Here is a 24,539-nt window from a genome sequence, read left to right as displayed (position 1 = left end):
CGTCCCATCCCCCACGAGCAGCCTTTGTAAGATGGAAAATGTTGACAGACATTATCTTCCATTTTATTTTATTTTTACAAATCATTATTTTGATAATATAATTTTTTTAAGTGTTTCCTGCATTTAAATATTCTTCTGTTTTCAAACTTAAATAAATATTGGTAACAAAGTCATATAAGTAATGCCGCGCCGCATAAATTTGACTTTCTCCTCTGTCTTCTGTCTAGTTAATTTGCAATCACTGTATTTCCACGGAGTGGATACAAAACGCCCAAGAACAAAATGTCCAATAACAAAACACCCAAAACATAACACCTAAAAACAACACACCCAAAATTTCAAAATGTCCAATGTTACAAAATGTCCAAAGCAACAAAAAAAAACAAATAATAAAATATCCAAAGTTACAAAATATCCAAAGTTACAAAATATCCAAAGTTACAAAATGCCCAAAAATACAAAATGTCCAAAGTTACAAAATTTCCAAAGTTACAAAATGTCCAAAATTACAAAATGTCCAAATGTCCAAATTTACAAAATGTTCAAAATTTTCTAAAAATGTCAAGATAATAAAATGTTTAATTACAACTTAAAAACTAGTATTTTTATTTTTAAACAAAAAAAATTTAAAATCCCTACTTACTAAGATACTAAGATACAAGACACTTAGTATGCAAGTTACTAAGATACAAAGGTTATTTACTACATTTATTAGTCAATGCAAGACATTTTTAGACAATGTAAGACATTGTCAATTTTGGACATTTTGTAACTTTGGAAATTTTTTATCTCTGGACATTTTGTATCTTTTTAGTTAGTTTGTTAGTAAGTAAGGATTTTTAACCCATCTGATACTGACCGTTATGAAAAGTTGTATCAATGTTCAAGACCTTGTCAAAAATGTTATAGACAAGGTCAAATCAACATAAAAATAGTACAAAAAACCAAAAAGTTGTAACCTTGGATATTTTAACCGTGGATATTTTATAATTTTGAACATTTTGTAATTTTGGGCATTTTGTAACTTTGAACATTTTGTAAATTTGGGCTTTTTGTTATCTTGGGTTTTTTGTAATTTGGGTGTTTTGTTTTTGGGCGATTTGTAACATTGGGCGTTTTGTTTTTGGGTAATGTGTAGTTTTGGGTGTTTTGTTATTGGACTTTTTGTTATCGGACATTTTGTTTTGGGCGTTTTGTATCCACTCCATTTCCACATCCCAAAAGTTAAACGCCTCGTAATGATTTCTAATTTAAAAAGACATGGGTAGAGGTAATTTTCTACAAAGATATCTAAAAAATATATTTTATTTTGATATTGTAAAAAATTTCCCCAGACTGTTTTGATGGAGTTTGCCATAGAACCAGATTTTGACAGATTTGATAAATATTGGGATGCAAATCCGGGAATCTGACATATTTCCTGTCAAGTTCCGAGACAGGAGGGGTTTACGGAGACATTTAGGAGAAGACACATGTTTTAGGAAGATATTTATAGTTTAGGAAAAGAGACAGTTTTAGGAAGATATATAAAGTTTAGGAAAAGATACATGTTTTAGGAAGATATATATAGTTTAGGAAAAGAGACATTTTTTAGGAAGAGATATATAGTTTAGGAAAAGACACATGTTTTAGGAAGATATATATAGTTTAGGAAAAGACGCATGTTTTAGAAAGATATTATAGTTTAGGAAAAGACACATGTTTTAGGAAGATATATATGGTTTAGGAAAAGACACATGTTTTAGGAAGATATATATAGTTTAGGAAAAGATACATGTTTTAGGAAGATATATATATAGTTTAGGAAAAGACATGTTTTAGGAAGATATTTATAGTTTAGGAAAAGACACATGTTTTAGGAAGATATATATAGTTTAGGAAAAGACGCATGTTTTAGGAAGATATTATAGTTTAGGAAAAGACATATGTTTTAGGAAGATATTTATAGTTTAGGAAAAGACACATGTTTAGGAAGATATTTATAGTTTAGGAAAAGACTTATGTTTTAGGAAGATATATATATAGTTTAGGAAAAGACATGTTTTAGGAAGATATTTATAGTTTAGGAAAAGACACATGTTTTAGGAAGATATATATAGTTTAGGAAAAGACACATGTTTAGGAAGATATTTATAGTTTAGGAAAAGAGACATTTCATCTAAAATCATAAAAAATAAGTTTTCTCTTCAAAGTTTAAAACGTGGAATAATTACAAAATTAAACAAAGTGGGGAAAAAATACAAAAAGATTTAATGATTTTTGTTTATTCATACAAATTCAGAAACTAAATATACAACAACACTTTTCAAGCTAAAAAAAAGGATAACAATTGTCTTATTTTTTGTTGCAAATTTTGAACGCATGTTTTAAAAAAAATTTGCCACAAATACAGCAAAATAAATATTGTTATTGCGCATCAAAAGTAAAAAGAAAATCCCATTAAAAAAAAAGGAATTTCGAGAGAAAATATGATGCAAATATAGCAAAAATTAATATTTGTGCACAATCCTTCATTCTTTAACCTAAATAAGAAAATATGAAATTCATTTTTGGTAATTTCTTGTGTTTTCTGAAGGAAACGCTCCCTCCAGCTAAGAACTAATATCTAATCTTGATTGCTTTCTCTGCAAGTATTATATTCTCAAGTACTTTTCTTGTCGTACCTTACAGATATATATTAGTTGTATTTTTATATTAATAAATGTTCAGATTTTTGAGACTCATTCATACAATTTGTATACAATTGGGGATTTTTTTTGAAGTAGTAATCTTTGTTTGTTTGTATGTCTGATAATAATTTTTTCGCTATGCCCATGTGCCCAATGACCATATAGGGGAATTCGGCAAATCCAGGGCCGGGCATGTGCTTACAGTACGGTTTTAAAGTTTTAAGTTGAGTAGGCAACCTTTAATATGGAAAACATAGGTTTTAGGCAAAGCTTGGTTCCCAATTTTGTATTTTCATAAATAAGGTAATCATATCACACAAAGTTATTACCAAGATATGTGATCGGTTTGCTTTATCAGCTTAAACAATAAAGTAAAGTGTTGCATTATAAAAATCCCATCTTTCGTGGAATCATTTTTGGTATGAACTGTCGTGGGGACTTGACTAAGTTTTTAATATTTCAGAAGAGCTTTTCAAAATGCATTTTTTAATAACGAAGTAAACTTGCGTTACTTATTTCATATGTATTCCTTTAAATTTTGTTTTTAAATATATTATGTATTTAAGTTGGAAATGGTGTTTCCAAATGAAAGTATTTGATATTAATGATTTATAGATTCAATTTTCATTTGTGCTATCAACTGCTATACAGAATATATCCACATTTAGTCAATACCACCAGAGGTCGGAACTATGGTGTAGGTGTGGAGTATCGTTAATTTTTAAATCCAATGTGGACACTTTTAAATTTGAGGATAAATACTTGATCCCTTAATTAATTGATTTTTACATGGTATTATTTATGACAAACACTCAAACTTCTTCACTTTTTCAACTTCATAGTTGTGAACAAATTTTGCAACGTTTTTTTATGCATAGATCTAATATTTATTTATTGTAAAAAGCCCTTAAAAATTGATATATTGTAACAATGGGCGATTTTATTGATCTTTTACGATCAGCGATTCAAGGATTTTTTGGATCACTGAGATCATAGCTACCTAGGGGTATCATGCCCCCTCCCCCCCCCCCCATCTTTTACCCTACGGTTAGACTTTTGAATCCTATTTTGAATCCTAACGGATTTATTTGAGTTTGCATTTGGATTCTATAAATAACCCAAGCGACGCCGAATTTTCCGTTATCTTGAAGACCCAAGCGTTGGGGAGGGGACGGACCAACCCCGGGGTAGCTAGGGTTAAATGCAAACCTAGGATGGAGCGAAATCCAGGGAAAAGAGGCAGTTGATCATCAGCTCCCTTAAACTGAGGTTCCCTTGAAGATTCCCCATCACCCTGAAACTGTTTCAATTCACAATATCTGATTAGTATAGTATCAATCGTATATTTTTTGTATCTTTGTAAATAATAAAGTATAAGAAAAACCGACTCGACGAATATTTTATTTACAAGTGTTTGCATTGAGTATTTTTCTTTCATATACAATACTACACGCCTAAAATTAGGCTCATTTAATTGGAAATTGTACATTAATATTAAAAATGGTTGTAATCTTGAAAATCTGATTTCAAACAAGTCTGCATAGACCCTTATGTGTAAACAAAGATTATCTTTTATTTACCAACTTTTCTTACTCCAGTGAGTGGGCTCATCCAATCAGAAACGGTACATAGATTTTAAAAAAGGTCTCAATCTTGAAAATCCTATTACAAATGAGTCTACAGACCCTTATTCCTCATTTTTAAACTTTTATAGTATATTAGACTAACTCATATTTTATATATTTCTTAATTTCTTACTGTTTTTATAGAAATACTGATGAACTTGAGATGAAGACCTGCAGTATAAAAGAGGACAACAGAACCTTAGATAATTTCATAACTATTTCTAAGCAATTTAAAGCAGATGTCAACTCCTGTCTCCTTCCCTGCAGTGTTACCTTGATAGGCCTTGAACTGTTTTCATATAAGGATCTGGTAATTAATTAGTTAATGCTACTTAGTAGCATGGCTTTAAAAATTGAAACAGTAAAAAAAACAAAGAAAAAGAAGCAAAAACTTTATGTTTTATTGGTAAAATTGTGATCAACAGTCACAGCTTTTTGGGTGGTTAAGTAAGGTACAGCCAAATCTAATTCCTATGGCCATAAATTTTGCTTTTTGTGCAATGTTTTCTTTATCTTTCTTATAATAAGCATCAACAAACTTAATCAAAAAATCATTTACGAAGACGATATTAAAATTGTCACTGAATTCCCATTTTTATATTGTATATACATCTTTTATAGTTGAAAACATTTACCCATTTTTAGGCGGATTTACCATACTCAACTCCTTCTCTAAACTTGACAGTTCTGATGCCTAATATGATAAGAGTAACTAAAGCTGAGTATATCTACACTATCTGGGAGTTTATCTCTGAGTTCTGTGGATGGTTTGGAATATTGTTTGGTTTCTGTGTAGTGGACCTGGCAGATGCTATCATATCTACCATTGTAAACTTAAATAGTTTACTTTATCAGAATATAATATAAGCCTTTGAATTATATTTGCATTTGCATTTGAATTTTGATTTGCATTTACCTTTGCTTTGCATTTGCATTTCCATTTGCATCTTTATTTGCATTTGCATTTGCATTCATATGTGCATTTGAATTTTGATTTGCATTTACCTTGGCAATTGCATTTGCAGTTCCATATTTATCTCTATTTGCATTTGCATTCAAATTTACCTTCGCATTCACATTCATATTTAACTTCTAAATTAATGTTCTGTATGTAATAAATAATATCTTCTGAAACAAAATAATTTTGAATTCTTCAGTTATTATAGAGACTTTAACATTTTAGTATAGTCTTAATGTTAGAAACATGGACCAAAAATTGTCCTAAAAAGCAAGAACACAAAATGTTTCATAATGATCTGTAAATTTTATATTTTTTTCAATTCTATTTTTTTCTTTATCAATACTTTTTCTTGTTCTAGTGTTTACTCCTTTTCTCTTCTGCTAACTTTTTTCACTTTTATTTTTCACTTTTTATCTTTTCTTTCTGACTTTTTCAAACTATTTCCTATTTTTGTAATTTTTCCTGACTTTTTGCATCTTTCTTTTCTTTTTTGTAGTTTCCCATATTTTCTGAAAGTGGTAGGAAAGATACACCAGGAACACCAATAATTTTATTTAGAATAAGAGTACTGCAGTTTGTTAAAGGAATATAAACTAATCAGAGAAAACTATTGTTTTCCTCCAAGAAACTGAAATTGTTTTCATAAACATTGAGGCTCCTGGAAAAATTAAAATTCTTTAAAAATGTACTGACAACTGTTTATTTTATTGTTTTCCAAAATTTCATAAAATCAGAATTGAAACAGATAAGACAAAAATATGCAAAATATGTAACAGATCAGTCAGTCTTTTTAACCTTAGAAAATACTCACAAAAGTTTTTAAATGTTAACCAAAACTATTTAAAATTTTGATTGTCACACTTTGATGTTTTTTTATACCTAATTTGTAAGGCAATCAAAAATTTTAAAATTTTTGATTTAAAAAAATTTGAACATCTCTGCCCTGATAAAATAAAAGTAACAAATTAAAAAGAATTTTATTTTACATTTGAGGCATTTGTATAAATTTTAATCAAATGTAGTAAATTTTTAGATTTTTTTATCTACATACTTTCAAACAATTTTTTAATAGTTGCTGCAATTAGGCTATATTTGTTCTCTTCTTTTTCTTTTCTAGAATTCTTCGCTTCTCTTCTCTTTTTCTCTTTTTTTCTTTCCTTGCGTTTTCTGTTCTTTCTTTTACTACCTCTTTGTTTAATAATGTCTACCTTTTTTTCTCTAAATGTTCCCACCTCTTTTTTCTCTTGTTCACTGCTCTTCTCTATTTTTTCATCTTGTTCTTCCTCTTTGCTTGTACTTTCTTTTTTTTTCTTTTTAAATTCCCTCTCTTCACCCCAGAGTAGTTTCATAGCACCTTCATACAGTCTAACACTTGGTTTGTCTTTGTCAGGATCTTTCTCGTAAAATTTTTTTTTAGGACACACCCTGGAATAAAATTTGTCTTTTTTATCCAAAATTTTTTTAATGCATGCATGCAATGAAAAATATATTAATTTGGCAACACATTAGAAAGGTAAAAATCTTTAGATGACATTTCGAGCAGCCAATACAATTTTTTTTATCTACATTTTCAAAATTTGAGGAAAACCCATGTTAGGCTAAAAAAAATAACCTTATATTCGGAAACTTTCGTTTTTTGCATTCTTCCTTTGTTTCATCGCTCTAATAAAAAATATTTTTATTCCAAATAAATAGCTAGTGCATTCAACTGAAGAAAATGCACAGAATTTTTTTAGATAAATTAAAAACTGATTATGGTTAAAAATGAATTTAAACAATATTTATCGAAAAATTGAAAGTAAGTTATTAAGTTGTACCTTATACGTTTTGTTGGTAACAACGTTTTTATCTTCTGAAAAAAAAACATTAGCAATAATTAATAGTTAACAATAGTTAGTCTCTTAACGACTTACTTAAGTCGCAAAAGGTGTCTTTGTCATAAGCATGCATAAATTTCCCAATTTCTTCAAATGTGGTCGGTTCAGGCTAAAAAAGAAATTTATCAGATAAAATTTTAAATTTAAATATAAAAATGACTTTTTAAATCTTACTGCACATGTATCCAAATACTGGCAAAATGTTCCCCTGTAACCAAGCTTCTAAAAAAGTAAGATCTTAGAAATGTATAATTACAAACAATGTTAGATTTAAAGTCAACAGATGAATACTGCTAAAATGTTTATGTGCCAAATTTTTTCGCAAATGTGTGTTGAACATGTTAAACATGTGCCTTGTAAAAAAAAGAAACAAAAATAAACAATTATTCCTGAGTATTTGAGAAAACAGGTGAGCCAATGTCCTCTTATAATTTTGCAAATAAAAAACATGAGAAATGAAAAATTTTTAACAGTAAAAATCTTTTAAAAGCAAAAGTTGACATACAAATATGACTTACCAAATCTGAGTTATTGGAAATTAATTTATATTCTTTTTCTGCATTATGTATGGTAGCGCCACCCAATGGGTTTTCTACATAAAAAACTACAGTTTAAAATATAAACGTTATAATAAAGATTGACATTATTATCTGTTATACAGTACAAGCAACTATGTATATATAGTAAACTATAGTATACTACAGGGTGTCCTTTTATTCTTGCCAATTTTTAAATTACTGTAACTTTGTAATTATTTGGAATTTTTCCAATCTATAACAAAATTTAAGTAATCAAAATATAAATATTCTTTTTTATAAATGAATCACTTTTTTTTCTTTCAGTGTTAAAAATAACTGCCATTTTCTTAAATGCATAATTCAGCTCTAGTGCAAAAATTGACAAAATAAGTTTCTTAAAAAGTATTTCAGTCAGGTTGGCTTCGCAGGTCAGGCTATCTAATTTTTTTTTATCTAACCCCCCTACCCATGGAAAAGAGAAACTGCACGTGAAATGTTTTATCCAAATACTGGTGTGTATGAAAACTAAATTTTTCTACGATATATGTTGCAGATATTTTCTTATATTGCAAAAGGTTTATATTACAGTTGCTCAATTCTTTTTACAGATTGACAAAATTCCAAAAAATACAGAGAAATAGCTGTTTAAAAATTGACAGAATTTGAAGGACATCTTATATATAATCTTTAATCTTTGGTCGAGTTAAAGAATTTGCCCTGAAGATGGTTAAATAAACCGAAAATTTGGCAAAAAGAGTTTTTGTTTCACGGATCTGAGAGTGTTAGATTTAGAAGAATTTTATATATATATATATATAGTTCTGGCAATGGTTGGGGTTTTTCTTTTTTTGAAAATCAAACTGAATCTTTCATTGATGACATAGAAAAACGTAACAGTTGTTTCTAAAATGATCGCTTTTGAAAATGATCCCAAACATTTTTAACTGTGCTACCCTAAAGGTGTTTTAAACTTCAAAGAGGTCAGACCCGAAAATTTGTCCTAAAAAATGTTATAAAATCTGTAAACAATAAATCAAATGTGCACATTTTAGATATTATTTAATAAACTTATGCAGAACCATACTGGGGTGGGGGTGGGGCGTTGGAATGGATACAGAGCACCCTCCTCTGGATCAAGGAGTATTTGGGCCCAACATGTTCACCCCTGAATTCATGTTTCAAGATGTTGTTTAACCATGAGAAGACATTTGGTTACCCCTTCTGGATATTTAGTTCTATTGTCTCAGTTGTTGACAGTATTATTGGATTTTTAAGAAAATGTTATTTTTGGATTATTTCAGGAAACCTTTTTTTAATATTCACATGAATTACCCGCACAGAGCAGATATGCAGATTTGTTGAAATAAAACATTTGTCATCCTTACAAGTATCCTCATCATAAGATCTAATTAAAATATTTAAACAAATTTTTTTAAAACTCTATTGCTTAACCTTACTTTATCAGTTTTAGTTCTTTCAGTCTTTTTCTTGCACTGTTGTATGTGGATAAAGTCCACCTAAACAAAGATTTTTCTAGTTCTTTCATCTGTAGTGTTCTTGTTATCCATCTTTTTATAAATCTAAAGAACAGATAATCTAATTACAGCAAACAGTGTTGAACAACTCTTAGTGTTTAGATTCCGACAATACACATTTTAAACTCTATGCGAGAAGAAATTTGTTCTGTTTTACAATTCAAAAATGCATGAACTCAATGCTTACTGAAAGGATTAGCTACATAAATATTATGAATTTTAAGATTTGATATTTTATAATTAGTTTGGAATTCCACATTTTACTTACTTGGCTGAACAACACTTAAACAGTCCTCCACTTTTTTTGCATTTCTTTGCAAATTTACTTGATTCAGCTTTTATACAATTTTTAAGAACCTAGATAATAAATCATATATATATATAATAATTCATATATATATATATTTAAATCATTAAGAATAGTATAAAATTAACTATAGTTTTGGCCCTTGTGAATTTTGCAAATTTATTCTCCCAAAAATCTTAAAATATGCAAAACTATTGTCTCAATGGTTTAGCTCAAAGAAATGGGGGAGGGTGGCAAAGGGACGCCTTACATAGGCAAAGATACAAACTGATTCTGTTATTCTGGATTTACAACTTACATCACTTGTATCCCCTAGTTTTGATGCGAAATCATATCCATAAACCTCTCTCCACTTTTGGGTTTTGTTTTTTCCAGTCATGTACTTCAAAACCTCAGGGTCCTCAAAGTTTAAGAATCTGTTGTCAAACGGATATGTGGTAACCTAAAGTACAATATCATATTAAAGGGGTATGTGGTAAACTAAAGTATAGTATCATATTAAAGGGGTACATGGTAACCTAAAGTATAATATCATATTAAAGGTGTATGTGGTATACTAAAGTATAATATCATATTAAAGGGGTATGTGGTAAACTAAAGTATAATATCATATTAAAGGGGTATGTGGTAAACTAAAGTATAATATCATATTAAAGGGTTATGTGGTAACCTAAATTATATTATATTAAAGGGGTATGTGGTAAACTAAAGTATAGTATCATATTAAAGGGTTATGTGGTATAGTAAAGTATAATATCATATTAAAGGGGTATGTGGTAAACTAAAGCATAATATCATATTGAAGAGGTATGTGGTATACTAAAGTATAATATCATATTAATGGGGTATGTGGTTACCTAAATTATATTATATTAAAAGGGTATGTGGTAAACTAAAGTAAAATATTATATTAAAGGGGTATGTGGTAAACTGAAGTATAACATCATATTAAAGGGGTATGTGCTAACCTAAATTATATTATATTAAAGGGGTATGCGGAAAACTAAAGTATAATATGATATTAAAGGGGTATGTGATAAACTAAAGTATAATATCATATAAAAAATGTAAAAACGGTGCAAAAGTTCACACATTTTTTTCACGAAAATGCGAAATGCGGATATTTTGTGAAAATATTTTGGCGAAAAAAAAAATTCCGCAAAACAAAAAGTGTTGTAGCTGCAACAATACACTGCGCAAAAACTTGTGAAATTCTCTGCTCTGAGAGCTCAACATTTCAAGTTTTATTATATCATATAAATAATTTCTCTTTCTAATAATAAATGTTTATTTAAGAAAGTTTGATTTCTCTAGCTATCTAGTTTCTGTCCGTCCACCCAAATCTAGTCAGCTGAGCCAGCCAATTAAAAGAAAAAATCTTTGAAATGAACAGATTTTTTCACAAAATTTGAGTGTTTTTTTACATAATTTCCTGTCTTCTTTTTGCGAAATTTTTGCATTATAACAAATTTGCGAAATTTTGCATTATTTTTTTGCAAAATTTTGACACTATTTTTTCGCAACATTTTCACATTATTATTTTTGCACATCTTTGTCCTATTTCGCATTTTTTGCTAAACTTTCATGAAACAATTTCCCTAATACTAATCAATTTATTTTACCTGTTCCTGTTCCTCCTATAAAAAGTTTATTTTCTACCATCATTTATTATATATTTCTTTATGAATTTGTCTTAATTGTATTAGTAAATTTGTATATTGTAAGTTTAAAAATATGCAAGAAATTATTGGAAACATAATTTTCCTTAGATAAAGCATTTGCAAATTGGTTTGGATTATATGCTCCCCATTTAGTTGGATCTTCATTGCTGTCTGGGTTTAAACATCTAAAAATAAATAGTTTTTTTTTTGATTATTGTAAATTTTTTTCTATTTTTTTAGATTTTGAAGGTATGATTTATTTAGAAAACATTTATTACAAAGGTCTGATTATCAATAATCTTGGACACATGATCTTAATATCTAAGGGGGATAATTTTAAATTGGAGGATCTATATCCTTCAATTAAAGTTATTTGCAAGGCATATATCAAAATAAAATTTTAGAGAAGTGTATGCTAGAAAAAAACTACAAAACATCCCTTAAACTATTTTTTCTCATGTGATACCCTGAAAACATGTAATCTCCGTCAAACCGATGGCGAACATATAAAGTCAAAAATTATTACCTGACATCTTCGCCATCGGCATATTTAGGCGGAAAAAAATTTTCCGTCTATATATTGAAAATTAGGGTGCTAAAGAGAAGTTTAAGATTAGGACGTGCTTATAACTTTTTAACTAGAAATATACTACCTATAATCTGGCTGTTTGTACATATGAGATGGCAAATAAAAGTTTTCCTTTGCTTTAATTTCATTTTCTGTCCTAGAATCATAGATTAGATAAACATATGAAGGCAGGTAGAAATTTAGAATTGGTATTTTAGTCTCATTATCTGATTCTGTATTTACTAGAACTAGGGTTTCCACAAAACAGTAGATTCTCTTGCGCAACAGTTATGCGTTTTTGCATGAAATGACTTTTTTGCACAAAATTTTGCATCATTTTTGTATCAATATGAAACCAGATTTGCATGAAATTGCGTAGTTATTCGAAATAAATATTTTTTTTGCACAAAATTGCGGATGAATACATAATAAAAGTTATAATTTCTGCATGATTTTGCGCATGAATTCGAAAATAAGTAATATTTATATCATTACACATTATACATAAAAGATTTAAATTTTTGAACAGTGTGATAGAATTAGTTTAAGTACAAAACAACTTTCATATCTGCAGTATTTTATTCATAGACAATAATTTCATTATAATAGTTTTCTATAGTTTGACACGGTAAAAATGTTTACTTTCTTAATTAGAAATTAGTTATGATAAATGTGTTTTGAAAAAAGGCCACAAAGATGTAATCACTAGATGTTCATTTATTTATTAATCTATATAGAAATGTATACATTTCTCTTGTTTAAGTGCCAAAGGTGCTGCAGGTGAGAGCGGGCCGGAATATAGTAAGGCTCTGATTGGTTTAATTTTGGATTAATTTATTTCCTCCTTGAATTGTTTCTCAAAATTTAATGAAATAGCTCGAAATAACAAAATAGCTCGAAATAATGAAATAGCAGAAAAAAACAAAATGCGCAAAAACCAAGATTTTCTTCATAATTTTCGCGAAATAGCTTTTGCGCATCAAGGCAAAATTATATCGAAATGTTGTGTAATTTTCACTCAAAACGTAAAAAATCTTTGCACAAATAGTGCATGATTTTCGTGCAAAAAATTTTGCTTGGAAACCCTAACTAGAATCAACAGGTCCATTTGTCATACCAATTACACCTATTAATTGAAGTGCATGATTACTAGTAACAGCAGGTCCTATTGTCGTACAGTATGTTAGTATGTGTTAGTATGTGTATTTTCGACAGATGGTAGTACAGTGAGAGGAAGGAGTATAGAATTACTCAAGATGCTCTCTTCTCAACTTTTTAAAGAGCGACACATAAGAGTTGTCTGCTACAAGCTATTTAGGTAGGAAGTTTCTACCTGCCTTCACATCTATGTGTATTTAATCTTTGCCTAGAATCCTGTACAGTTGTATTTGAGACCATTTCATACGTGGAAAATGCTGTGTAAGTTTCTAAACAAAAAAATAAATTTTATTTATTTATTATTTAGTAATTTCACTCATTAGCCTTGGTCAAAAGAAAAGATAAACTATAATGTCTCATTCCTCAAATTGGTCTATTTTGCATATTTTTATGAGAACTAACTAATAAATTTATTTTCAGTTTTAAATGATTTAAAGCTCATTTATCTTTAGTTTTTTTACCGTTTCCGCCTATTCTCAAAGTGCACATGAGAAGTGTACAGCAAAATCTGCACTCATGACAGTTTGCTTTATCCCTCCTTTCATTAACATTCTTTATCGTTGGTTTTTTTTTTCATTAACTTGAGTCCGAATTTAATGAATTTAAGCCGCGTCTCAAATCTCCCAAAAACAGGTTATAATTAAGTGCCGGCTTAAAGCTTGAAACATTGAATGCGATTTTGAGTGGAACAACCCAATTTTGCCTCGTCTCAAATTTGTTAAATTCGACCTCTGGGCAGTTTAATTTTTTTTTTTAGAAAATATTTGGTTCCTTTAATCACAATGACGTATCCTTTATCCATTGATTTATATTCCATCATTTTTGCTAGACATATATCAATCTTCATTGTTTAAACTATTTAAAAACGAATTTAAATTTTGTTTTCCAATTTCCAACCCTTATTTAATGAAACCCAACAATAACAATGAAAAATGATAAAGAATTTTTCCTGACGCAGCACTTAAAATATCCTTCGTCCTTTTTGCACTTTTTTGCAAAATCAGATTCTTCATATTTTGTGCAATCCTGTTGGCAAATACTGGCATCCAAACCTTAAGGCAATTTAACCTCATCATGTTTAGATAGTTTGGCATGTATTAAAGTTTTATAGATTATTACTTTAAAACATTCATTGAAATGTTCATAATTTTGAATTATTTTTTTTTTCTAAATTTGGTCATGCCAAGTTTGAATATTTATTATTTCTTTTTATATTAAACAAACTAATTTCCAACTTTAATTGTTTAAATATTGCGGAGTATGTAGGGATGTTAACATTTTCATTTTTCAGAAAAAAAGATGGTTTCGTTATGATAAATCGAAAACGAAACGATCGTTTTTAAAAACGATCGTTTTTTTAAAAATGGTCATTTTTAAAACGATCGTTTTTCAAAACGCTCGTTTTTAAAAAATATCGTTTTTATAAAATTCCTCGTTTTGTTAACGATCGTTAACAACGACCCTTCGTTAACGATCGTTAACGAAGAGAGGAAACCGACCTGAAGGGCATCTGTACTTATCATTGAGTAGTTTTTAAGAAAATATCAAGGAGTTTTAACTCTCCCACAACTGTTAAACTTCATGTAAGACGACATTCAATAAAGTTGCAAGTAATTTTTTCCAAAAAACAACCGTTTTAATAAAGTTCGTCGTTTCGTTAACAATTGTTTTTTTCAAAAAAGATTGTTTTTTTAAAACAATCGTATAAAAAACGGTCGCAAATCATTTTAATAAAAACGATCGTTTTCAAAAACGATCGCTATTTGTTTTCTAAAAGTTCAAAACGAGTGGGTCATTTTTAAAAACGATAGTTTTTTTCCGAAAACGAAACGATCGTTTTTGAAAACGAAACAAAAAACTATCGTTTAACAATCGCTTAACGATCGTTTACAAAAACCATTAACAACCCTAGGAGTATGTAATGATTTATATTTAGTAAAGGTTGTGTAAATTGTCTCAGGTTGGAACACCTATTGTTTCAAATATATTTACTTCATAAAGAAACTTTAAGCGTTTTTTCAAGAGCTCCTTCATGCAAAGATGGTTTACCCGATTTACAGTTGTACTTTAAAACTTATTTTTTCTCAATAATTTGAGATATTGTCGTTTTTCTAGGTTTAAATTTAAATAATTCGGAAAAGTTTTGTGTAAAAAATGCTTTTCAGGGTACAGTTGAATAAAATAGAGCTGTACCATCTTTTAATATAAAGTAACTTAAGATTATACTTTACAGTCCCTTTAATGAATTTTAGAGAATAAAAATAAGAGAAATACGTATTTGGAAATATTCTACATACTTGAATTCAAAGAGTGACAAGATTCGTATCCCTTCTTTTTTTCTTCTGCCAGATACTTTTTCTGAAAACATTACCACGTGATACATTCAAAAAGTTTTTGTCAAACTCTATGAGGAGTATTTAAATTATTCAGATTATCAATAGAAAAAAGGACACTGATTAAAATTGATTTGTAATATATAGGCATGATGCAACATTGGACTGCCATTGATAAGTGATAAACTATCAATCAATCATTTCATTAATAAATTTATTAATCTAACCTGATCTTTGAGGAAGCTGACTGCAACATCAATAAAGTTATCACTGATAGTATTCCAGTTACTTGTACATGAATAGTTTCTGTCACAAATATCAAGGTTAAACTTAACAAATCAATATTTCTGGAGTAAATAGATACATTAGAACTAATAACCAAGATCAAATCAAAAAAAAGTTTGACATAATAAAAATGGATAAATGTTATAAAGGCAGAGTATTATAATAAACATCTATATGATTGTAAAATCAGTAACTCTTTTAAAAATCGAAAATGTTTTAACAATGTTTTTACAATAGCTCACATATTTAAGGCATTTATTTAATTGAAAATAGTTTCAATATTTTTAATCCTAATTTGATTAATTATTTTTTATTTTTTATTTTAAATTGCAACGTTGACACGAAGTGTTCCTCGAGCAACAAACTGTGTGAAGGTTGTTCTTACAGTACAGCAGTTCGCCAGCCTACAAATAAAATATATAATTTTCAACATATATTATAATAGCGGAAGTGCCCAGTGTTGTCTGTGAATTTTTTCAAAAAGATGAATATTGAAAAAAATTAGATTTTTGAAAAAGAGCGAATTTCGAAAGAAAAAGTTTTTGTATAGCTACTTCCGGGGTACTCTAGGGTTCCCTCAAAATGTCAGGCCAAATTAAGTCTAACCTTTTGGCCAGATTTAGCTGACATATAAATATATATATATATATATTTATAATATAGATACATGTGTAGACTTGAGAAAAATAATGTCATTTGGAATTGATTTTTAGTTTTTAAGATGTCAATATTTGCAAATTTTCTTTTATCCATCTCATGATCAGAGATAGTTTCCCTGTTGCCCATTTGACAGACCATTTAATTTTTTTTAAATAATCTTTTTTGTTTGTTTATTTTCTTGTGGTTTTTAACATTGATTTTGATGGTTATTATAACATTAGAACTGACAACCTGGTCAACCTAGACTGAAATATATTTTCAAAAAATGTAACTAACATCTACTTTTTTCTCTACAGAGGTTTGTTCCATCACAATCACTGAGTTTTAATTTAATTTGGCAGTATTTAAATTATCCAATCAGATTGGGCATGGTTGTATCGCACATATTCTTACACATATTTTCCCCTATATTCATTTCTGAGAGTTACAAATTACGAAATGGTTTCATATTACGTAATGTCGCGAAATTACGCCTTCATTATGCAAAACTAGACTTTCTTATATGTACATAATTAGCATGTAATTTCGCGTAATGCTCCTCTGTAAGTGAAAGAAAGTGTTACGCGTAATTACGTGTAATTACATGTAACGCAATTACGACTGGAAACCCTAAATGCAAGTGACGTTTGTTTTAAAAACCCCAAAACGATGGTTTTAAAACAATAGTTTTTTCCTAATATTTTCTTCTAGGATATCGAATTTGCATGTTTGATAAAAGCAAACTTCTACAGAATAAAGTTTAAAATGTTGGAACCTTCTCATATTGTTGTAAAACTAAAAGATCCCTAATTCCCTTTATCTACTACAGTGGCAGGCGACTACATCAATATAATACAGAATACTTTTTTATTTCAGTTTTAATTGTTAACCAGCTTTTTTCGAATTATAAATTTAAGAGTAATTAAAGAGAACCTTTTTTAATTGACAGCTTTACTTTATTTTCATGCTTTTGTGTATCCATGCTGTTTAAAAACTTGATAAAAATCAAAGATAAAATTGAAAGCTGTCTTCATTTTATTGACTCAATCGCCTACCACCCTTTAACCTTTTTTTTGTTGTACCCAAATAGATTATCAAGTACAATAGGTGGCAGCAGAGAGATGGACCAATTATACATGACGTCACAAGTGTCAAATATGAGGAGGAAAACGAAGTTATCTAATAAAAGTTGACATATTTTCCAAGATTAAATAAATAAAAATGTCTAAAACCAAACAGAAAAAAAGAACACTTAAAATTGCACTTATTTTACTGTAAAATCACTATCACTATTAATAATGATATTGTCGGACACAAAAACTAAGTTCACACTTGCAATGTAAAAATACAGCTGTACTGAGAGTGTACAAATTCTACATCGCCATCTATTGTACTAGATTAGATTTAGAATCTAGTTGTTTGTACCTCGTCAACTGTAGTTAATGTGCACAGAGAACCCAAGGTTTTCGCCATATTCAGTTTACAATTTTCAAAAACCTTAAAGTATAATAAAAAAACATATAAATGAAAGTTGCTCTGACAAAGTATCATGAAATTGTATTTTTATTTCGGAAATTAATATTATTAATCACTTTCTTTTTTTACGGTAAAACATTGGTATCAATAAAGAGATTAATTTTTGATTTGATAATGTCGTTAAAGAAGGGAAACACAACGATTATTTTTTAAACATTAGTTTTAACCCTATTCCTGCTTGGGGTGGGGTCAAGTTGACGCCCCCCCTGTAGTTTTTTTTACATAACTTAAAAAGTATTGGTCTGAGGCTGTTGAAATTTTTGAATTTTCCTACATACCCAAAGCCCTCCCTTTAGGCCTAAAACCGGCCCTAAATACTATCTGCCTGAGTCCTCAGGCACACTGCCTGAATGACTGTTTTTTCCTGTAACAAACTAAATCTTTGTTTTGACCCACTTTCACTTGTCAGATTTTGATAAAATTTAGCTTTTTGGAAAGCCTAAGACACAAGAAAACGGATTGCACAAGTTTTGCGAAAAAAAATTGCCAATTTTTTGCAAACAACCTGTCAAATTTGCACAGTTTTAGTTTTTCATGATTAAAAATCAGGTAATTTAAAATTTTGCAAAATTTTTTGCATATTTAAAATGGCATGGTCAAGGGATTTTAAAAAATGTATATTTTTCATTTTTTGGACAATTTTATTTGGCAAATATTTTTAACTATATAACTGGATTTTGCGATAAAAAATTCAATTTTTGCAAATTTGCAAATTTTTTTGCAGATTCTAAAAGTAGAGCACAAGAGCTTTCCAATGATGTATCATTTGTCATATTTGGACATCAAACATGGGATTTAGAGGGGGGGGGGGGTCAATTTGCATATCCTGGTTAACAAGTACCCCAGCAGGGATAGGGTAAAAAAACGATTATTTAAAAAAAATTGAAAAATCAGTTTTGTTATGGAAAGGCAATGTCGACAGTATGTCATTAATGTATACATGGAATTTTGTCTCTGCCAAAAACTCCAATTTTCTAATCCCTAAATCTGTGTAACCTGATGGTGAAAACCTTTGATATTTTAAACCTAGGTGTTTTATCTTATATATATTGTAGTTTGAAATATCTACACCATTGGGTCGGTTGTAAAGATATAGGAATGAGAAAATCAGAGTTTGTGGCAAAAACTCAATTCCTATAAACAATATTCAAAAACTATGATTTTATTGTCTCGTTTTTCGTTTACAAAAGTTTTTTTAGTTTTATCAATCCTTTTCTCTAAAAGTTAGGCCAAAGTAAATTCTACAATTATAATGTTAATTGTGCTTTGTGAAATAATTTCTTGGCTTTTCCAGATGTATCAGTATTAGGAACCCAACTTTTTGTTGTGCTACCATAAAAAGTTTACTTCAATTCCTAAGAGAAATATATACACCAAACTCAGCATGAAAAAGTTCTTTTAAATTCCTTTTATAAATTGCAATAAAGCTAAGTAAACAAAATCAAGAGGGGTTTCTGGTCCCAGTTGGTCTGGTCAGTTCATACATGTGTAGGGCTGTCCATGTTTATTTTTTTATTGCGTTCTTTTCTCATTCTAGAACAAGGATTCCCTTTTTTTAATCTTTCCTTCCCTGTTTCATTTTGTTCCTTTGCTTTGTATTCTTAATCAAGAATGGTTCCAGCGCTAGATTATCATTAAAAATAAAGAATGTTAATGATGTTAATGATTTTGATTGTTCCTCTTTCTGGAACAAGGGCCTTAGGTTAAAAAGTTTAACATTAAAAAATTCCAGAACCTTTGTTTCAATCAATTAAGGTTTGTTAATTTATGGATTGTTCCCACATTTTAAAGAGCATGTTCTATGCTTTGTTCTTTGTTTCAGAATGCTGCCATCAAACTTGAAAATGTAATTTGTCAGGAACAACCCCCTGCCCTTGACATGTGTGATAGATTCAGTTATGATGAACAGATTAGACTTCAAACCTTATCTTCAGTGAGGTCACCTGTGGCTTCTTCACAAAATCCTTTAGTCTAAAATGTACAATTATATGAATACCATATTTTTATTTTAAACAAAATCTATACCCCTGGTTTTAATTCGAATAAGATATAAGATAAAATGTAAATAATCCTAACCGATTTTTAGAATCTGCAGTGTCCATTTCATGTCCTCTGCAGCTTTAATATGATGATATTTTATTTTTTAATTATTAATAAAAACTACCTTATTCTGTCTGATTGCTAAGATAAGACCTTCATCCTTACAGTTTTTAGCTAAAATATAAAGTTTTTTAAGTTAAGCAGGGTTTTGAAACATTTGAAAGTAAATTTTTAATTTCTGGTACTTCTAAAGTAACAATTAATATTTCTTGTTGTTTCTTCTGCTGGCTGAAACAGCTGGTGATATATTACAAACAACAATTGACGCTCTTAATTAAGAATTATGTACAGCATTGGTATCAAATGAATCCCAAAGTTTTTTTTCTACAATCCTGCATTCTAAGCTCAAATATGTAACATAGCCGGTCTCTCCCTTTAAATATATAGGAGCATGCAAACAAAAAACAATTAAAAACGTCTCAGTAGATTCATAGGATATTTCTGAAATTCTTATCAGTCAAAGGTTTATAGGGTAATTACAAGATCACTTGAAATAACTCTTTAAACATCATTTACTATTTCTCAGGAAATATATTTCAGGAAAAAAAAAATTCTGAACTATTATTAAATTTGAAAAAGAAGGGATTATAATTTGATATAGTTTGCTTTAATTCTTACAACATTCTAATAATCTCTCTTTACCAAAGNGGGGTGGAGGTTGTACAATTGTACAATATTATTTTTTTAGGCTATGAATATTAAATCTTTTTTGTTTAAAATAATCTCATTTTTTCTAGATATCCCTGTGTTAGACCTGTGAAATTGTTCCATATTCAAAATTTTTTTTTTATGACCTGAATCATAGTCCTCACTCCAGTAATCCACTTTACTAGATACACTGGATATATAGACCAGTAGCAGTAATATTATCTTATTACAGTAGGATTTTTGGGAAGTGTTTCAAAATAAAGACATTCAAATCCGCCAAGAAATCATCAGAAATCCACAAAATTTGCATCAGTTTAAAATTAGATTGGGACATTTTAATATCTGCAAAGAATTTTGACTTTCATTCAAAATGGACCTGGGTAAAGGTCTGATCAAATTCCAAGAAAAGCACCAACATTCTTTAGTCTGATGCAAAGTGTATAACAATGATGAAATATGAAGACTACAAATGCATGTTAAGAAAGTAAGAAAGCCTCAAATGTGTTTTTCTTTTATTAATGTGCCTTGTTCATCAAGGGAGGTGTGGCTGCTCAAAAGGTTTTGATAAGATTGTTCCCCAGATCCAGTTTAGTTATTGTGTCAAAATTTTCGCCAGATATCAAAATGTCCCAATCCAATAATGAACTGATCTTAATTTGGCAAATTTCTGATGATATCTTAGTGCACTTTTTTGCCTTTCCTTCCAAAAATTCTTGCTGCATATATGTTCATCATCATCATCATATTTGGGATCATCATTATCTTCATATTTGATATAATTCTATCTCTCATTTTGTTAATGAACCATTAGTTAGGCCAGTATCTCATTTTAGAAAGGGTCTGTGCACTGCAAATATAAAGTTTATTTTAAATGTTCACATAAAATATACACTTCTTATTTAATTAATTTCGCGAAATATTGTAATAATTACACACTATTAGTGGAACTTCAATTTGAAAGTATTTAAATTATGCAATCAGATTGGACATGGTTGTAGCGCACATATCCTTACACATATTTTCCCGCTATATTCAATATTCATTTCTGAGAATTAATATGTACTTTACCAATTATGGAATGGTTTCATATTACATAGTTTCGCGTAATTACGCCTTAATTATGCGAAACTAGACTTTCTTTTTTGATGCATAATTAACCTTTATTTTCCTGTCATATCCTCCTTAAGTGAAAGAAAGTGTTACTCGTAACAACCCGTAATTACGAGTAACATAATTATGAATGGAAACCCTATCAAAGACTGTTAGAAATGGGCAATACTGGGTTCATCTGCTAGTTTCATACAAAGAGTTTTAAACATTATAACTTTGATTGTAGTGTATTTGTCCAATTCAATTTAGCAATTTTCATATAAATATTATAAGAATTTATCTGTTGTTATCTATAAATGCCTTTAAACTTTTTATGAAAGATCCAATCGCTTAATGGAAAATTACTCATAAAACTATTTCTTACTATATCATCCTTTACTCACTTAATGACATGCTAGGAAGTTAAATTAGCTTTATATTATAGCACCATGCTATAAGGTAATCATTGTGTTATAATGTTAAATTAGTTTTTCACTATATAACTGTGATATAAAGTTTTGATTGGTTCCTGGATTTTCTCCATAAACAACTTATATCACTATTTAGTGTTGGCACAACATACTATAAAGTTTTTGTACAGACATTTTCCTATTATCAAAAAGGTTCTTGAGCCTTTTCAGATTATTTTTTTCCCCAGAGTTTTAGCGAGGGACAAAATATAATTTTAAATAGTTATTTAGTTAAATTGAAATAAAGTAGATTCACATGCACTTGTTCACAGTTTAAGTGGACCTTTAAATAATATAATAAAATAATTCAGTAAATATCCTGTATCATATTACTTGGGTAAAAAACAATACAAAAATTAACATTTTCTTGATAATAAAAGATTTATATTTAATGTTTTATTGTTAATAAAAGTTTTTATTGAATTTTATGAAAAAATTGTTGTGTATTTCATCACAATCATTCATGCAAAAACTTCATGGACTTAGGAAGATGGATCATTTTTACTTTTTTGAAAAACAATTGTAGAAATAAAGCAAAAAACGAAAGGATTGTTATTGACAAGGTTGATTTTTTAAAAGAGAAATACAAAGAAGTCATTTTTTGATTTAGTTCCTTGTTTTGTTAACGAAGGTAGGTAATTTTTTTTGTTCTTTAAACTTCTTCTTAATGATAGCTCTTTTGTTAACAAATGTTAATGACAACCTGTTGTTAATGGTTGTTAATGACAACCCATCCTATAAGCAATAAAATACATTTTACATTCAAAATTTTTGGAAAATTTTTATGTTTTTTTGACAACATGTTTAATCTTATTTTCGCGAAAGTTTCATTTAATTTTTTTTAACAAAAATCAAAATTTTTCCATTTCCCATCAAGAAGATTGGATTTTTTCAAAAAAAAACTTTGAAAGAAAGGTCGAAAAATTAAACTAATATTACAAAAATTTTGAAGGATATTATTGCGAATTTCACAATAATTTCCAACAAATTTCCAACAATTTTCACAAGTTTTGGAAAAATTTTGGACAAAGTTGGAAAAAATTTTGAACCAATCTTTTTGCATGTAGAACGAATTTTGAAAATTTTACAAAAATATTTAACAAATATTTAACATTCAGGCTATTAATAAATAGTATTGCCAACATATGATGCTCAAATTCGGTGTTTAATGATGTATAAAAGATGAGGTACTTCTGACAAGAGTATCCTTTCTAAACTCTAGGAAACTCCGCAAAATTCATCTCAGAAATCTTTTTCTGCAACTTGTTCTTTCTGAACTTTATCATTATGATTATTATTATTATTATTATTATCATTATTATTGTTATTATTATTATTTTTTCACTTTTTTATATTTTTTTACAAAAATGTCTTTTTCATCAGATTTCACCCACTTCCAAAGAATCTCCCACACGCCCTCCCCCCTTCAATTATCTACTTGTATAAAAATATTAATATTTGCCTTACTTTTAATGCCCATTTTTACCTACAGATGTCTCTGCTCTCAGTTATATTATGCAAAATGTAAACATTAGCCGGTAAGGAGGCTCTTAAACCAGGGATAAATATAACTTTCATAATTTGTGAAAAAAAAATTCTATTTTATTCTACTTAAATTTTGTTCATTATTTTTATTTAAAAATATTTTTAAGTTTAGTGTTTACCACTGACAGCAAGTGGGCGAAAGTTGCCTTTCTGCGGACCCTGAAAACAACGTTTTTTAAATTCAAATAAATCTTGATTCAATTTCTTTTATTTGTCACTTTTTATCTAACTCTTGCACATTTTACTTTTGTTATTGGAAATACTTATTTAGAGGTTCCCGGGCCCTTAAGCGTAAAGGCCACTTCTTCGTATTATAGTGTGTGTTGTGTACATTTAATTTATTGTATTTTAGCAGACAGACCAAAAATATCTTAGCCTGCACTCTCTGAAATTGAATATGAAGTTAGCTTTAATGAAATGAATATTAACGTAAATGGAAAATATTCATAGTTTTTCTGAATATTTAATTCAATATATTTTTGTGAGTCATTCATATTCTTATTTACTCGATACTATGTTCATTTTAGAGTAAAGAAAAAGAAATATGTTTCAAGCAGTCATGACTGTCTTAGATCCGGGTCTGAAAATAAATATCAAAGGGACTGTAGTAAGCGTAATTTCAAGTGACCCTTCATGAAAAGATGGCAATTGGCAATGCCCGATTTACAACTGGGGTAATTTCCCTAGTATACGAATTTTGGACCCCCCTCCCCCCCCTCCTATCATTTGTGTTCATGAATATGTAAGACAGCGCCAGGCCCCTATAGCCTGTCCTAGCCGCGGCGCTCGGCCCCCTAGCCTGTCCTAGCCGCGGCGCTCGGCCCCGTAGCCTGTCCTTGGAAAAGGTCTTAACCTAACCTTAAATATGTATTAATTTTGTTGAAAATTGTTGAAATTTAAATCCCTTCCTGGCCGCAGCGCTCGGCCCAGAAATTGTCTTAGCCTAACCTTACCCTAAAATAATACAAAATAACTTAAAATTGAGAGATATAGTATACTGTACTTGAACAGGATA

General features: G+C 29.1%; 3 protein-coding genes across 5 annotated transcripts in view; 2 read left to right on the top strand and 1 right to left on the bottom strand.

The window, feature by feature from the left end:
- The first annotated feature begins 3,738 nt into the window (after positions 1-3,738).
- LOC111698144 (uncharacterized) lies at positions 3,739-5,199 on the top strand. Its single transcript, XM_023468402.1, has 2 exons — positions 3,739-4,604; positions 4,940-5,199. The coding sequence occupies exons 1-2, from the start codon at positions 4,458-4,460 to the stop codon at positions 5,159-5,161; spliced, it is 369 nt and encodes a 122-aa protein (XP_023324170.1). The 5' UTR covers positions 3,739-4,457; the 3' UTR covers positions 5,162-5,199.
- A 1,053-nt stretch (positions 5,200-6,252) lies between these two features.
- Positions 6,253-22,260, bottom strand: LOC111698145 (uncharacterized). 3 transcript variants are annotated; one of them, XM_023468404.1, is made up of 26 exons: positions 21,914-22,260; positions 21,138-21,267; positions 20,567-20,642; positions 19,837-19,886; positions 19,596-19,643; positions 17,562-17,633; positions 15,849-15,901; positions 15,440-15,518; positions 15,177-15,237; positions 13,829-13,931; positions 13,341-13,417; positions 13,088-13,148; positions 11,807-11,878; positions 11,257-11,338; positions 11,115-11,129; positions 9,791-9,934; positions 9,454-9,542; positions 9,108-9,230; positions 8,983-9,055; positions 8,605-8,650; positions 7,651-7,724; positions 7,307-7,354; positions 7,169-7,241; positions 7,073-7,107; positions 6,868-6,917; positions 6,253-6,680 (listed from the first exon to the last, which is right to left on the bottom strand). In XM_023468404.1, the coding sequence occupies exons 2-26, from the start codon at positions 21,210-21,212 to the stop codon at positions 6,299-6,301; spliced, it is 2,061 nt and encodes a 686-aa protein (XP_023324172.1). In that variant the 5' UTR covers positions 21,213-21,267; positions 21,914-22,260; the 3' UTR covers positions 6,253-6,298. The 3 variants fall into 3 exon arrangements, with proteins under 3 accessions (XP_023324172.1, XP_023324171.1, XP_023324173.1); XM_023468403.1 differs by having other exon boundaries at positions 21,138-22,260; XM_023468405.1 differs by having other exon boundaries at positions 6,254-6,680; positions 9,108-9,167; positions 21,138-22,258.
- A 1,681-nt stretch (positions 22,261-23,941) lies between these two features.
- LOC111698148 (transient receptor potential cation channel protein painless) overlaps positions 23,942-24,539 on the top strand; it is a 46,065-nt gene continuing 45,467 nt past the window's right edge. Inside the window, exon 1 of the mRNA XM_023468406.1 lies at positions 23,942-23,953. Coding sequence (XP_023324174.1) covers positions 23,942-23,953 — 12 coding nt within the window. The remainder of the gene's footprint in view (positions 23,954-24,539) is intronic.

This window comes from Eurytemora carolleeae, unplaced genomic scaffold (assembly GCF_000591075.1).
Source record: "Eurytemora carolleeae unplaced genomic scaffold, Eaff_2.0 scaffold235, whole genome shotgun sequence".
Classification (NCBI taxonomy): Eukaryota; Metazoa; Arthropoda; class Copepoda; order Calanoida; family Temoridae; genus Eurytemora; species Eurytemora carolleeae.
The sequence above is the reverse complement of the archived record's forward strand: the minus strand, read 5'-3'. Positions and strand labels throughout refer to the sequence as shown.

Coding starts and splice junctions, on each gene's coding strand:
- LOC111698145 (XM_023468403.1), bottom strand. CDS start 21,212: ATGAGAGATAGAATTATATCAAATATGAAGATAATGATGATCCCAAAT. Junction 19,887..20,566: donor GAGTGAGGACTATGATTCAG/GTCATAAAAAAA, acceptor TTTATATTTTAG/CTAAAAACTGTAAGGATGAA. Junction 9,543..9,790: donor AACTAGGGGATACAAGTGAT/GTAAGTTGTAAA, acceptor TTTATTATCTAG/GTTCTTAAAAATTGTATAAA.
- LOC111698144 (XM_023468402.1), top strand. CDS start 4,458: ATGAAGACCTGCAGTATAAAAGAGGACAACAGAACCTTAGATAATTTC. Junction 4,605..4,939: donor TGTTTTCATATAAGGATCTG/GTAATTAATTAG, acceptor ACCCATTTTTAG/GCGGATTTACCATACTCAAC.